Raw genomic sequence first — 12,758 nt, 5'->3', positions numbered from 1 at the left:
AAGGCATAAGGGTGTCTTATTCATTGTGAAACTGTGTTTTCTTAATGGCATGAATCACACTGAAGGCCTACACTGTAAATGCATGGCCTGGCACTGTTTTTAGTAATGTCACCGCAATTGCATCCTAAATAACTGCTCCTCTAACTATTACTGTACATTCAGGTAAGCTCAAATATTTTGATCAATAGCTTTTCAGGGAATGGCTGGACTCTTAACAGTAAAACTAGTAAATTTATATGATTTCATTTTTGAAAGCAAGAGATGTCCTTCAATGAAAAGGTATGTGTCCATATAATTGTTCCCACAGGAAATAAGAGTCAGCGAGGGATCACAGCAGGATGTAACAGACGGCTCTTATGCAACACATTGTTAAGTGCCAAAACCTCAATGAAGAACATCTTATCAACATACACTGATTATTTACTGCAAGTCTGAAACAATTAATTGAAGCATCTTCTGGAATCTGTATGAATGTGTGTTTTGATCTAATCTATTAGAACAAATCAGAACAATGTGTTCCACTGTATATATGTGAACTAAAGAACAATAGAACACAACCATGAATTACTGCATGTTCTTGTGCAATATCAGACTCAAGCCCGGCCTGTCCCAGCCATTCATGACATCCACACCCACATCCACCCTTCCAATTGTTTGCCCCACCCGGAAGGTCCTATGGCCCACCTTACATCTTAGAGCTGGAGCCGGGCATGGACTGAGTATTGATTTAAATCACTTAAAGACTACTTTAAAGCACATAAGAACCCTCTACTATTCATTAACACCATTATCACAAAAAAAACAATAGTTCACAACATACAAAGTTCTTTTTGTGTGTGTGTCCTACATAAAACATCCACTGAAATAAAAAATAAAGAAACTAGAAAACAAATTCATCAATGTACAGTATATGAAACATTAAAAGGTTCATGTGGAGAAAAGAGGACTTACCTGTTTGAACTGTAAAATGCAAGTGTGCGCCATCTGTCTCCGAAAGGATTCCAAACGAGTAGATAGTACCAGGAATTAAATCCGTTATCAGGCATGTATAAATGTTGGGCATTTTCATGTTGAAAGAACATCTTGTTAATTGAGTAGCATCAGTTAAGTTCATCACTATGAAGCTGCAGGAATCACCAGATATTGTAACATTTATCACACAATAATCCGTATCAACTCTCACTGCAGTTATGTTCACCAGACACTTCACAGCCTCTGTTGTTTCAATCTACAAACAAAAAGTTATATATTACAAAGTTGACAGAAACAGAAACCGCTCTTGAGAGCTCAACTTTTATGTTTTGTTTCCATTCTGCTGCTTTGATACATGTCTGGTTAAGTATTCTTTGAACAGCATCACTAATTGACCAGCATTATCTTACAAAACAACCCTCAAGAGATCTAAATGTTTCAGATTAACAGAAATTTAACTTGTCGATTTAGCACAGGACTGTATGTTTACTGTTTTAGGTGTTAGCACTGGTGCTAACATTATTTCATTAGCTTCCCTGTCTCTACCTCAGGATATCCATTGCTTCAATTATCACTTCAGTCTGTAGGATGGATTTGACCGAAAATAAACTACTGCCAATCAACAACCAGACAGAGTTCACTGAATGCTGCCTATGCATACGTTTGTGCACCCTGACTCCCAGAATTTGGATAGCAGCTAACCAATTATATAGAAAACCACCTAATCATGTTGGATGTATATTTGCAGGAATATCAAACAATTCTTTAAAAACAATTCATTTCCCACAAAGTCTTATTACTAAAAAGATGTATTATTACCCAAAGATTGATTAAAAATGTGTAAAGATTATTTTGAATCAACATACCTGTATGTAAATATTTAGCCTATAAAATGTAATTCCTCACCGTTGATGTGGAGGCAATTGAAGGAGAGACTGTAGATGGTGGAGGTACTGGTGTTGTGCTCAGAGCAGCAGTGGACATGATGGTAGTTGTGCTTGTTTCCACAGTTATAGTTGGAGCCACAGTAGTTGTGTAAGTCACTGAGGTGAATACGTCTGTGTCTGAGGCAGGTGTAGATGTGTACAGGGCTGTTGGTGTAGTTATTGCACTATTATCTGCTCCAGTTGTGGCAGAATTGTTGGCTACATCTGGAGTAGAACTAGCACTATTGGGCAGAACCTGGGTTGTTCTTGTAATAGAGCTTGTGTTTTTAAATGGAAACACCGTCTGAACATCTTTGTTGATCTTTGTTGAAGTTGAGCTTTTGGTTGTGTCGTTTGTCCAAGACCAGTCAGTGTTTGATAGAGGTAAACTGCTGGTTGAACTCTCAGTCATTGCAGGATCTACCTCAGCAGTGATGGCATTACCTTCAGACACTTCTGTATGAGAATCTAAAGTGGTCTGAGTGACAGTGTTTGCAATGGAATAAACATCTGAAGGCTCAACATCTGAAGTGGAAAGTGTCTCTGTCTGGGAATTATGGGTATGCTCGAAAACAACTGAGGTGGATTCTAAGTGATATCTATTTTGAGTGAAATTTTGAGGAACTTTTGGGGTCTTTGTTACCATCAAAGCAGTGGAGTAACTACCAGAATCTGTAACGTCACTCATCTCATAGGGTGCTTCTGTCTTAACCGTTTGGGTGAACTTCTCTTTAATGTCTGTCTTGGTGGTAACCGTTATCAGATTTCCTAGACCTGTGCTACCAGTTCGTTTAGTTCTGGTTCTGACCATGTCGCTGTCGTGAGTCACTGCTGTGCTCTGAGTAATGACAGGGATTGTAAAAGTGGTATTTTCTCCAGTGGATTTGATTGTTGAAACTGTCAATGGACCTGTAGAAATACAGATTAATGCATAATACAATATGTTGTTTTTGGCAGATGCATTTCTCAAGCATACACAGATGTAGTCATGCGCACTTTCAGCATGATAAAGAGGTGATTCAGTTGTCTATATCACAGTAGTGAAGTGATGCTGTACAGTCCAGGCAGTATGTGTCAGATTGCGGTGGTCTGTTGCAACCTCCGCTATATTCTTTTTCAGAACTGGCCCATAAGATCACAATTGTGCATGCAAATTGCATGCGGAAAAAATTTTGTGTCAACATTTGCCCTGTTGCCTGTTCTGCCTAATTACTGTAGTGAATTAATTAGCTAAATCAGGGAAGATAGCATGCACAAAAAATATTATGCATTAACCCCTCCCTTTGCTGTTATAAAAGTTTCCAGGCTTTACATTATTTGATGAACATGGCCGTAGGCCTTTGCTCCCATTCAGACAAAAGAGTATCAGTGAGGTCCGACACTGACAGGGCCACATAAATGCACAGGCTTATCTGGGCTTATTACATGGGTCACTGGAATACTTGATTCTGATTGATCAATGAAGCCATCTAGCAGTCTGATATATCTGAGTAACAGCTGCACATCTGCACATCATCATTAAGACATATCAGACTGGTCATCAGGGTATTGCTCCGATCTCCTAAGTAAGCGAATAAAATAATTTCAACTCATCATTTTCGAAGTATCAATGTTTAATGTCCATTTATTTATTTATTTGGCAAGTAGTTGAAATAAGATGCATAATGAGCATTCAGAGTAATTTTTGTTAAATGAACAAAATACGCAAACTGGAGATGGAATTCAGCTTTTCAGCTAAATAATTCTTTTCAAATAATAACATAATTTTATGCACTATTCAAAGCAAATCAATATTTACTGTCTATTTATTTATTTATTTGGTTAGTAGCCATATAATAAGTGGGATAATATACAGTCAGCCGGTGGTTATTGCAAAATAAACCACTTCGAGTAGGGGTCATAATGACCCTGTTGGGGTTTATTTTGCTATAAAAACCACCATAATCCCTTACTTAAAAAAATATATATATATCCCCATTTCTCCCAATTTGGAATGCCCACTTCCCACTACTTAATAGGTACTCGTGGTGGAGCAGTTACTCCGGGTGGCAGAGGACAAGTCTGAGTTGCCTCCACTTATGAGACTGTCAATCCACGTATCTTGTCACGTGATTCGTTGTGCAAGACACCGTGGAGACTCAGCATGTGGAGGCTCATGCTACTCTCACACCCTGGATATGAACTCACGACTCCAGGGGTGGTCATACAGTCGGACGGCAAAATGTTCAAGGATTTCCTATTTGGACAGGATTAGTTTTCCAGACATATGTTTGTAAAATTATTGTTACTCCATATGTCTGTAAAAAAGTGCAGAGATGGTCAAGTCACTGCACCACCATGAAGAATTACAACGCATTGGGAATGGGGCATGCCAAATTGGGGAGAAAAGGGGATGAAAACAGAGATGGGTGTGTTTTCGTCATTTACGCATTGTCATCATTTCAAAACAGCCTGTGTGTTGTGCTTGAACAAGTTCTGACACCAGGCTAGCTACTGCAGAATAATTCTTACCTAAAGTTGCCACAACCCTTGGGTTCTGCTTCTCTTCATGATACTACCATATGATAAACTTTGTGTACAAGATAAAAAACCACACTTTAAAATCCAGGAAAATACCTCTCTCACAGGAGATTGGTAATATTTATATTTTGTGACGAAGAGGAGGGCGTGAGGACACACGCCGTCCCCAAATCGGGCCAGAAGGGGGATGAAGACGAGCCGGAGGCGCCAGTTCGAGAGAGAGAGAGAGAGAGACACACACACACACGGCTTCTGTGTGTGCATGTGTGTGTCTATGGGTTTTATGTTTCATTTCTATCATTAAAGTTTATGTTGTCTGTTCTGCTGGTTCCCGTCTCCTTGCTCATCCCTTACCTGTTACACCCTTATATCAGTTTGCACAGGATTAGTATAACCAGGGGTTATTTTTACCAGGCATTTTATAGAGGGTAAATTGCACTTTATTATTTTCCAGCATGGGAGCACGCATTCTAGAAAAATGACTGATATGACTGATTTGCCTGGGATTAAGGTCACAAATTATCAAATTACCCAATGTTCCCATACAAAATGAATCATGTCCAAATAGGGCTTAATAGCACACAAATAACAATGTAAATTCAGTGTGCTGTAACTAGGCGTATTTATTTTTAATATCAAGCATATTAAAGTCAAAGTGAAAATGTATCTGATGGAAAGGAAGGGTAAGCTGACCTTTGGTAGGACACAGAGATGTTGTCACTCTTCTCCCCTCGGAGTCCACCGTGATCATCGACCAGTTCGAATACTTTTGGTCAAAGCGAACAACGACCCGTTCACCCTGTTTTTTCAGGAACATCGGCGTCTCTGCTAATCCAAAAATCCCTTGGCTGTTGTAGCACTTCCAGGCCGGTGCAGTGTTGCAGTCACTGAGTTTGACCAGGCGAGCATGACGTGGGATGGCACTGTTCTGATTGGCCCACAGACATCTGGACATAAGTGTGTGGTTGAGTCTCATGGTGCTGGTCCAGATCCAGTGTTGAGATGGGTTACTTTCATCACACTTCCCTAAGACCACCACACCAGTGTGTGTGCTCAGACATAACCCCTTATTAGTGTGTGCAATTAGAAACCCACCTACAAGCAAAGAATTTTATGAAGTAGTTCAGTAATAATAGTAATACAAATGAGATTACTGACAGGTACAATTTAAATCTCTAAATATGTCAAATAAGAGAGACATATCACATGGGTTAGTAAAAGTGCTTGTTCCAAGACATTGATACAAGCTAAAGCAATTACACTAGTGTATATACTAATTCTTATCTTGAATTCACATGTGCAGTTTAATCATATTTAAAATAGACTTCTGTCTACTATATAGTTCAAAAAATCTCATTCTAAGGTGATTAAGTATTTTCATTGATTCCATTCATAATAATTTCACACCACAATTCGACAGCCAAATATATATACAGTAAGACCAGATGGGGACAGATACCAGAAAACCCATCTTAAGATGGTAGCTGTGCTTTGGAACATGGGAGGTAGTCATGAGCAGGTTATTAGTTCCTAGACCAGCCACCATATTTCAAAAACATGCTTGACCTCCTGAAGCTGAATAGAACAACTGATAGCCATAATGGTAGTAATCATTTTCATTAATAAGTCATTAAGAAACATTTTATAATGATCAACATCATATCAGTTGTTTGTGAACATTTTTATATACTGCATCATTTTAATTTGAATGTAAATGAACTTATGTTCCATTAATCATTACACAATAAAATTATATAAAAAAGTCAATATAAAGTGTAATCAGTAAACATTTGTTCAGATCCACTAACATGCTCAAAAGATCAGTTCCTAATTACACTTTAAACTAGTTTTCAATACGTTTAACAAACCAGAGGAGTAAAAAAGAACTACTCACTTAATGCAGATAGGCGATGCAGTGTAAATAAGATGAGAAATACAGTTTCCATGTTACTGGTTTGTGAGTTTCTGGGAGCTCAGATGAGTGTTTGAGAGCGCAGGAGGAAATTCTCATTCAGGGGAAGGAAAAGCCACTGGCCGCTGTTTCCTTCTATTCAACAGTGTGAGACTAGTGACAGAGCAGGGATCTTTACATGCAAATATCGAAGATTAACTCAGACATTTGGCTTGTGTAATCTCAAATAATCAGTAATAATTTAGGCAGAGACTATTTGCACCCTTAATTAAATACTAGCATAGAGTATAGTGGCATCACTGGAGCGTATTTATTGTGCACTGAGAAAAAAATGTGCTTCATGTGGTAACATCTAAATTAACTGGTTTCATTTGTCAAAAATTTTATTTAACATCACTGAATCAACCTGAATACATTAGGTTATACCATCAAAACTAGTTTTAATAGTTAGCTTAGGTAGAAGTTATTTAAAGTAACAATTGCAGGTTACCACTTTTTACAGTGTGTTTATTAAGAGTCACAGAGACATCCTGCACAAATCCTTTCCTCTAAACCTAACCCTAATCTTCCCTCACAAAATGAACCATGGTTTTAGTACAGTAACCATAGTATCACCATGGTATTTTGTAATGCAGTGAGTACTGAGTACAGACCTTGAAGTACTCCTGCCTATAAAAGCCAGTGTTGTAGTTCAGTCCAGCTCATCTGAGTATGAGTCCAGGCTGAGACGGAATAGTTTAAGACTGACACAACACTCATATAGGCCTAATGTAATCTTAATGAATGTGTTAAATTTACAGTGTGAACAACTGAATCCAATCTAAGCTCATATTAAAATGAAATAAATGCCAAGTGAACACTACTGTGAGTGTTAACAATGTGTCAGTAAAAAACGCAAGTGCAAGGTGCCTACTGTATGTAGCTTAGTATGGCAATACAAACTACCAGCTTCAGTGTACTATTCTATTCTATTCTATTCTATTGTATTCTATTCTTTGTAAGACAAGTAAGCGTTACAGCTATATAAAATACAGTATTACCGCAGGACCAAGTCTGGTGTGTGGAGTACTACAACACTGATAAGAGCATAGTCTTAGTAACTTGTGCACTTCAGCAGCTCCCAGACCTCTCTGAGATAAATGAACTACAGCATCAGGTATGTGCTTCACTCTTTACTGAAGATGATTAACAGCTCTCACAACTTCAACAAGTTCTACACTTCTCAGGATGTGTATCTAGTCTGTATGCTTCATACATGTTATTTATGAAGAGTTGATGATTCATATCTTTTATGGTAGTTTCCTTAAGCACATTGATACTAAATCTGAGAAGTTATGGCAATGAAGTATTTAATATCATGTTAATAACATAAAATAAAATGATCAGAATTAATACAGCAGTCTTTTTTAACAAACAACATTCATATCAACAGGCTTCCTCCCACTTTTGGAAAAAAAACGGCACAATACGAGACTACAGTGAGAGATGCATATTTATTTATGCACAGGATGCATATTTATTGCCAAGAAAGCAATTCAGTTTCTATTCTATTAACTACTAGCCTTTGTGTCTCTAAAGCTAGAATAAAGTCAGATATAGGGATGTCTTGAAAAGAGAGTATTAAAGTGCTACCATTTGATCTTCTGTTCCACATAGAATTATGTTTAAATAGAATGTGATCACATTTCAAAATAATTCAGTGGCGGGCCTGGGTATCTCAGTGAGTATTGACGCTGACTATCACACCTGGAGTCGCTTGTTTGAATTCCAGGGCGTGCTGAGTGACTCCAGCCAGGTCTCCTAAGCAACCAAATTGGCCCAGTTGCTAGGGAGGGTAAAGTCACATGGGGTAACCTCCTCATGGTCACTATAATGTGGTTCGCTCTTGGTGGGGCGCATGGTGAGTTGTGCGTTGATGCTGTGGAGAAGCCTCCACACGTGCCACTCCGTGGTAACGCGCTCAACAAGCCACTTGATAAGATGCGCAGATTGATAAGATGAGTGGTGGTTCTAGTGCCAGTGGATATTCGGTGCTTAGCCCAGACTAGAGATCGACCAACAGTGGATTTTGCCAGTAGCAATAACTAAGGTGGTAGGAAAGGCCGATAAACGAGTATTCAGCCAATCGTTTTTAAAAACGATTTATAGAATGTCAAAATAAAATTATTTATTTACTATGGCGGGCTTGATTTGATGCATAATGCAGGACGTTTAAGTATAAAAAAGACAAAACATAACAGGGCCTCTTATTTTTAAATGACAAAATTATGTAAAAACTGTCGGCAAATATATACATAGATTTTTGCTGATAACCAATAGTTCCAAAAAGCAACTGTCAGCCCGATTAATTGGTTAAACCGATATATTTGTCTACCTCTAGTCCACAGGTGCTTTGCACTCATTTCTCAAATGAAAAACCATGTATATTTGTTAAGAAATATTCCAGGTGTTATTTTTCCCTTTCTCTCATCAACATGTTTATTGTTTCTATTTGTAATCAATTTATTATTGTACTTTTTTAAGCTTGACAGCACATGGTTACTATTACTGTTGTTTTGTGGAAAAGATTTATGAGAAGATTCTTTAACTTTTTTCTATTTAATTTTTTCTTTCATTGAAAAATAACAGCATTTGGAAAAAGATAACTTTTAAAAATATACTTCATTAAATTCAACAAATGCAAATGCATTTTTAGAAACATTAAGGCGTTCAAAAGGTACTGCATAACAGGAATGACCCTTTGTTTAAGCAGAAGTTAACCGTTAGCCAAATTATTGGCTTTTGCCTTTGTGTTCACATTTCTAACGGTTCTGATTTGCCCTGGCATTTTTCATTTATTTTGCACTCACACGGGTCAATTTGTTTCCAGCCCCATTGGCTGTAGTCTTTACTACATTTGTATTGTCTGTGTTATGTATACCTTGTCTTGTCTCTCTGTTGCCCTTTGTTTGTCATTGTTGTCACTTTTGTAGTTCCTTAGTTTTCACTTTTGTCACCCTTGTAGCTCCATAGTGTCCTTGTTAGCTTTTGTGTTCTCTGTTCATTGTTTTCACCTGCCCTCGTTAGTTTGCCATTGGTTTCTGTTTATTACCCTGTCATCTTGTTTGAGTTCTGTTTGTTCATTGGCTCCCGTTTTCCCATGTTCATGTATTTTAACCCGGTTGTTTTCACTCCCCTCCGTCAATTTTTGTTGTTAAGCCTGGTATGTGTTCCCTGCCCGAGTTCTCAGTTTTGTTTCTTCGTGTTTAAGTTTCCTGTTTTCCCATTGTGGGTTTTTCCTTTGTGTTTATTTGTTTGTTTGAATAAAGTTAAGTTGCATTTGGATCCACTCTCCTCCTCTGCCTTCGCTGCCTCATTCGTTACAGTCTGTGCCCAGTTTTGTGTTGTGTTTTTGTTTATGTTTTTGTCCTATGTAACAAAAGCCCCAAATAAATAAATACCCAGCTAAACTAGTAATATTCTTGGTGGATGACCATTATTTTCCAAGTAGAACTTTACATCTAAGTAGAACAGTGCCTAACCAGTGAAAAGTAAGATGTAACATCCTCTAAAACCAGAGAGAAAGGGTAGGTTGATAACAAGCCCTTGTCAAGTCCCTGACCTGTAATCTAATCCTGTAGACCTAACCCTAAATTCTGATTGATTGATTGATTGATTGATTGATTGATTGATTGATTGATTGATTGATAGGAATGTGAAAATGGTTTCTGATCCAAGAACTGTATGCTACTGTATGCTTCTTGGTGAAACCACAGGCACCTTAAGATTTGTGTAAGGGGAGACAGTATAGAAACTGAATTACATGAAGTTCAGCGTGACCCCACCTGGAACTGTAACAACACGTTTACACCAGAGGAAGTTACACCCACTACAGGAAGACATGGAGTGTAACCTTCTGCCTGTACTGATACATGAACCTCTCAGACCCATGTGAAAACAGAACCACTTAAATGTGACTCAGAGTGTGTAAACTACACAATACATTTCAAGAACATATAACATACCGTATCACCCAAATAAAACCGTTTAAGCTCTTGGCAAATGTTCACATCTACAACAACATTTGTGTCCTTGAATTGGTTTGCCTCTTCGATAAATGCAGGTTTACAACATGTGTCAAAGACGTGTTATAAATATGTTCCTCTGGATTTTCAATGATGCCTATATAAGGCATTTCATCCTCAGATGGTAAACACTTCCTGCACTGCAATCAGTTATTTCCTGTAGTTATGAGACCTTGAGAGCAATGTGTTGGTCACATAAACAGGAATGAGAGAGTGTGATGCTCCAGGTAACTTTCTGCTGGGAAACATTGGGTCTGGTCATAAATAGATGTTAATTTGACACATGCCACCTACATAAACACATGTTTATACGTATATGAATTATGGGTAAACATTCCCAACACTCTGATCTCTGTATGGGATATGTGATTGTTATCGTCTTCTTGTTTCGGCTGCTCCCGTTAGGGGGCGCCACAGCAGACCATCCGTGATCTGAGAATTTAGAATTGAACTTCGGCAGTGGATGATGAAGTTGAACAAGTCCACGAGAATGTAAGAACGCAAAAGAATGCACTTTGAAAAATGTTCGATTTCCAAAATTTTGTAATTTCTTCCTAGGTCTTTCAAGTTGTTAGAAGACGAGCACCAGTGTAGCGCAATGCAGTCAAGACTTCTCTGTTGTTTGTAATGTATTTCATCTATAATGACCATGAAACAGAAACAATCTTTTAAATATTAGAGTTGTTAGAATTATGTTCAAATACGCTCCTTTAGTATTTTGCTCTTATGGTTTGCCAGGTTGGCACTTTATTTGATCCCCTGAAGTTTACCTACTGGTCACAAGTGGGAGTGGAGGATGCTATCATCTACCTCCTGAACAAGGCTTATCTACACCTGCAGAACCCAGGGAGCATGATGACATTTTTGTTCTTTGATTTCTCCAGTGCTTTTAACTCTATACAGCCATGCTTACTGCAAGATAAATTAATGGCAGCTCATGTGGATGCCCATACAGTAATGGATTAAGGATTTTCTGACGGGCAGACTGCAGTACGTTTGTCTACAGAACGGTTTCAAATCTGACAGTCAGCAACGTAGGTGTGCCTAAGGGGATTGCCTTGGCACCATTTCTATTCACCTTTTACACCTATGACTTTAAATATGACTCAGAGACATGCCACCTTCAGAAATTTTCTGATGACTCTGTGGTCATGGGGTGTGTTAGTGAGGGAAAGTAAGAGGAGTACAGGAACCTGGTGGAGAACTTTGTGGATTGATGCAAACAGAACCATCTCCAGCTTAACACCAACAAAATCAAAGAGATGTTGGTTGATTTCAGGAAGGCAAACTCTGTACTGTTAGTATTCATGGGGAGAACATTCAGATGTTCAAACACCAACTGTTTTACAAGCTCTGTGATTATACAAAAATTTCAGTAGTTTTCCATGTTTGCACAACATCTCTGTAGTTTAATTTTTAATTTTATTTTCATGCAGTATGACGTTGACTTGGTTTGTTTTACTGTCTTGTTTAAATTGGGCTACTGTTTTAGGTTGTATTTTATTTTATTTTACTCTGCTGTTTTTTTCTGTCCTTCTTATTTATTTATGTTTCTGCTGTTGTAACGATGAATAAAGTAGTATCGTATCATATATTTGTTCTTTATTTTTAGATTTCTTTGTCATTTATTTTTCATAATAACACTGTACATTTGAATATATACAATGAAAATGCACAACAGTGTCAACTATAATATATGACAGTGACTGTGTGTAAATGCACACAAGACCTCACAAGACAGTCCGCCTGGAAGACAAGTTGAGTTCACAAGGTTCTGTGTAGATAGAAAGAGTGCATTTGTGGATGAAATAATCACATAATTCGACTAAGCTTGTAAGGTTAGTGACATCTTTTAAAGATATTCAGAGTTTCATTTGAGTTATTTCTTACTGCATTGCATGTCACATGTTTACTATAGCCTCCCCATCAGCAGTGAGGGATTCACATGTGATAAATGTTAGGAATTAGTCAAGCTGACGGAGAAGGTTAATGAGTTAGAGACACGCATCCAAACGCTAGTGGAGGTCAGTGAGAAAGAGAAGCCGGTAGATACTGTTTCACATTCGGGCAGTACAGAGAGCAACACACTCACTGGTTCCGGCTGTAGAGCCCCTGCTGCAGGACATTTTGGTGACGTCTCTGCGGCATACTTGCTCAGCAAAGAGACACCACTCTCCCGTTCCTGTTAGGGTTACCAATTGTTTCTCCCCACTCAGTGATGCACCCACTTGGAATCATGTTGAAAGAGCCCTTGTTATTAGCGATTCTATTGTAAGGAACGTGGAAATAGAGACTCCAGCCACTATTGTTAATTTGATTTCGGGTACCAGAGCATCTGACATCAAATTTACAAGTGCTGGCTAA

The 12,758-nt window shown here is 38.2% G+C and overlaps 1 protein-coding gene across 2 annotated transcripts in view; it reads right to left on the bottom strand.

Moving 5' to 3' along the window:
• LOC127637916 (receptor-type tyrosine-protein phosphatase beta-like) overlaps window positions 1–6,457 on the bottom strand; it is a 78,009-nt gene extending 71,552 nt beyond the window's left edge. For both annotated transcript variants that reach the window (XM_052119163.1, XM_052119165.1), the window contains exons 1-4: window positions 6,313–6,457; window positions 5,112–5,513; window positions 1,879–2,807; window positions 952–1,228 (exon numbers count right to left, since the gene is read on the bottom strand). In XM_052119163.1, the coding sequence (XP_051975123.1) occupies window positions 952–1,228; window positions 1,879–2,807; window positions 5,112–5,513; window positions 6,313–6,364 (1,660 nt within the window). In that variant the 5' untranslated portion in view covers window positions 6,365–6,457. The remainder of the gene's footprint in view (window positions 1–951; window positions 1,229–1,878; window positions 2,808–5,111; window positions 5,514–6,312) is intronic.
• Window positions 6,458–12,758: the final 6,301 nt, after the last annotated feature.

Source organism: Xyrauchen texanus, chromosome 46 (assembly GCF_025860055.1).
Source record: "Xyrauchen texanus isolate HMW12.3.18 chromosome 46, RBS_HiC_50CHRs, whole genome shotgun sequence".
In the NCBI taxonomy this organism is placed as follows: Eukaryota; Metazoa; Chordata; class Actinopteri; order Cypriniformes; family Catostomidae; genus Xyrauchen; species Xyrauchen texanus.
This window is presented reverse-complemented; position numbering and strand designations above follow the sequence as displayed.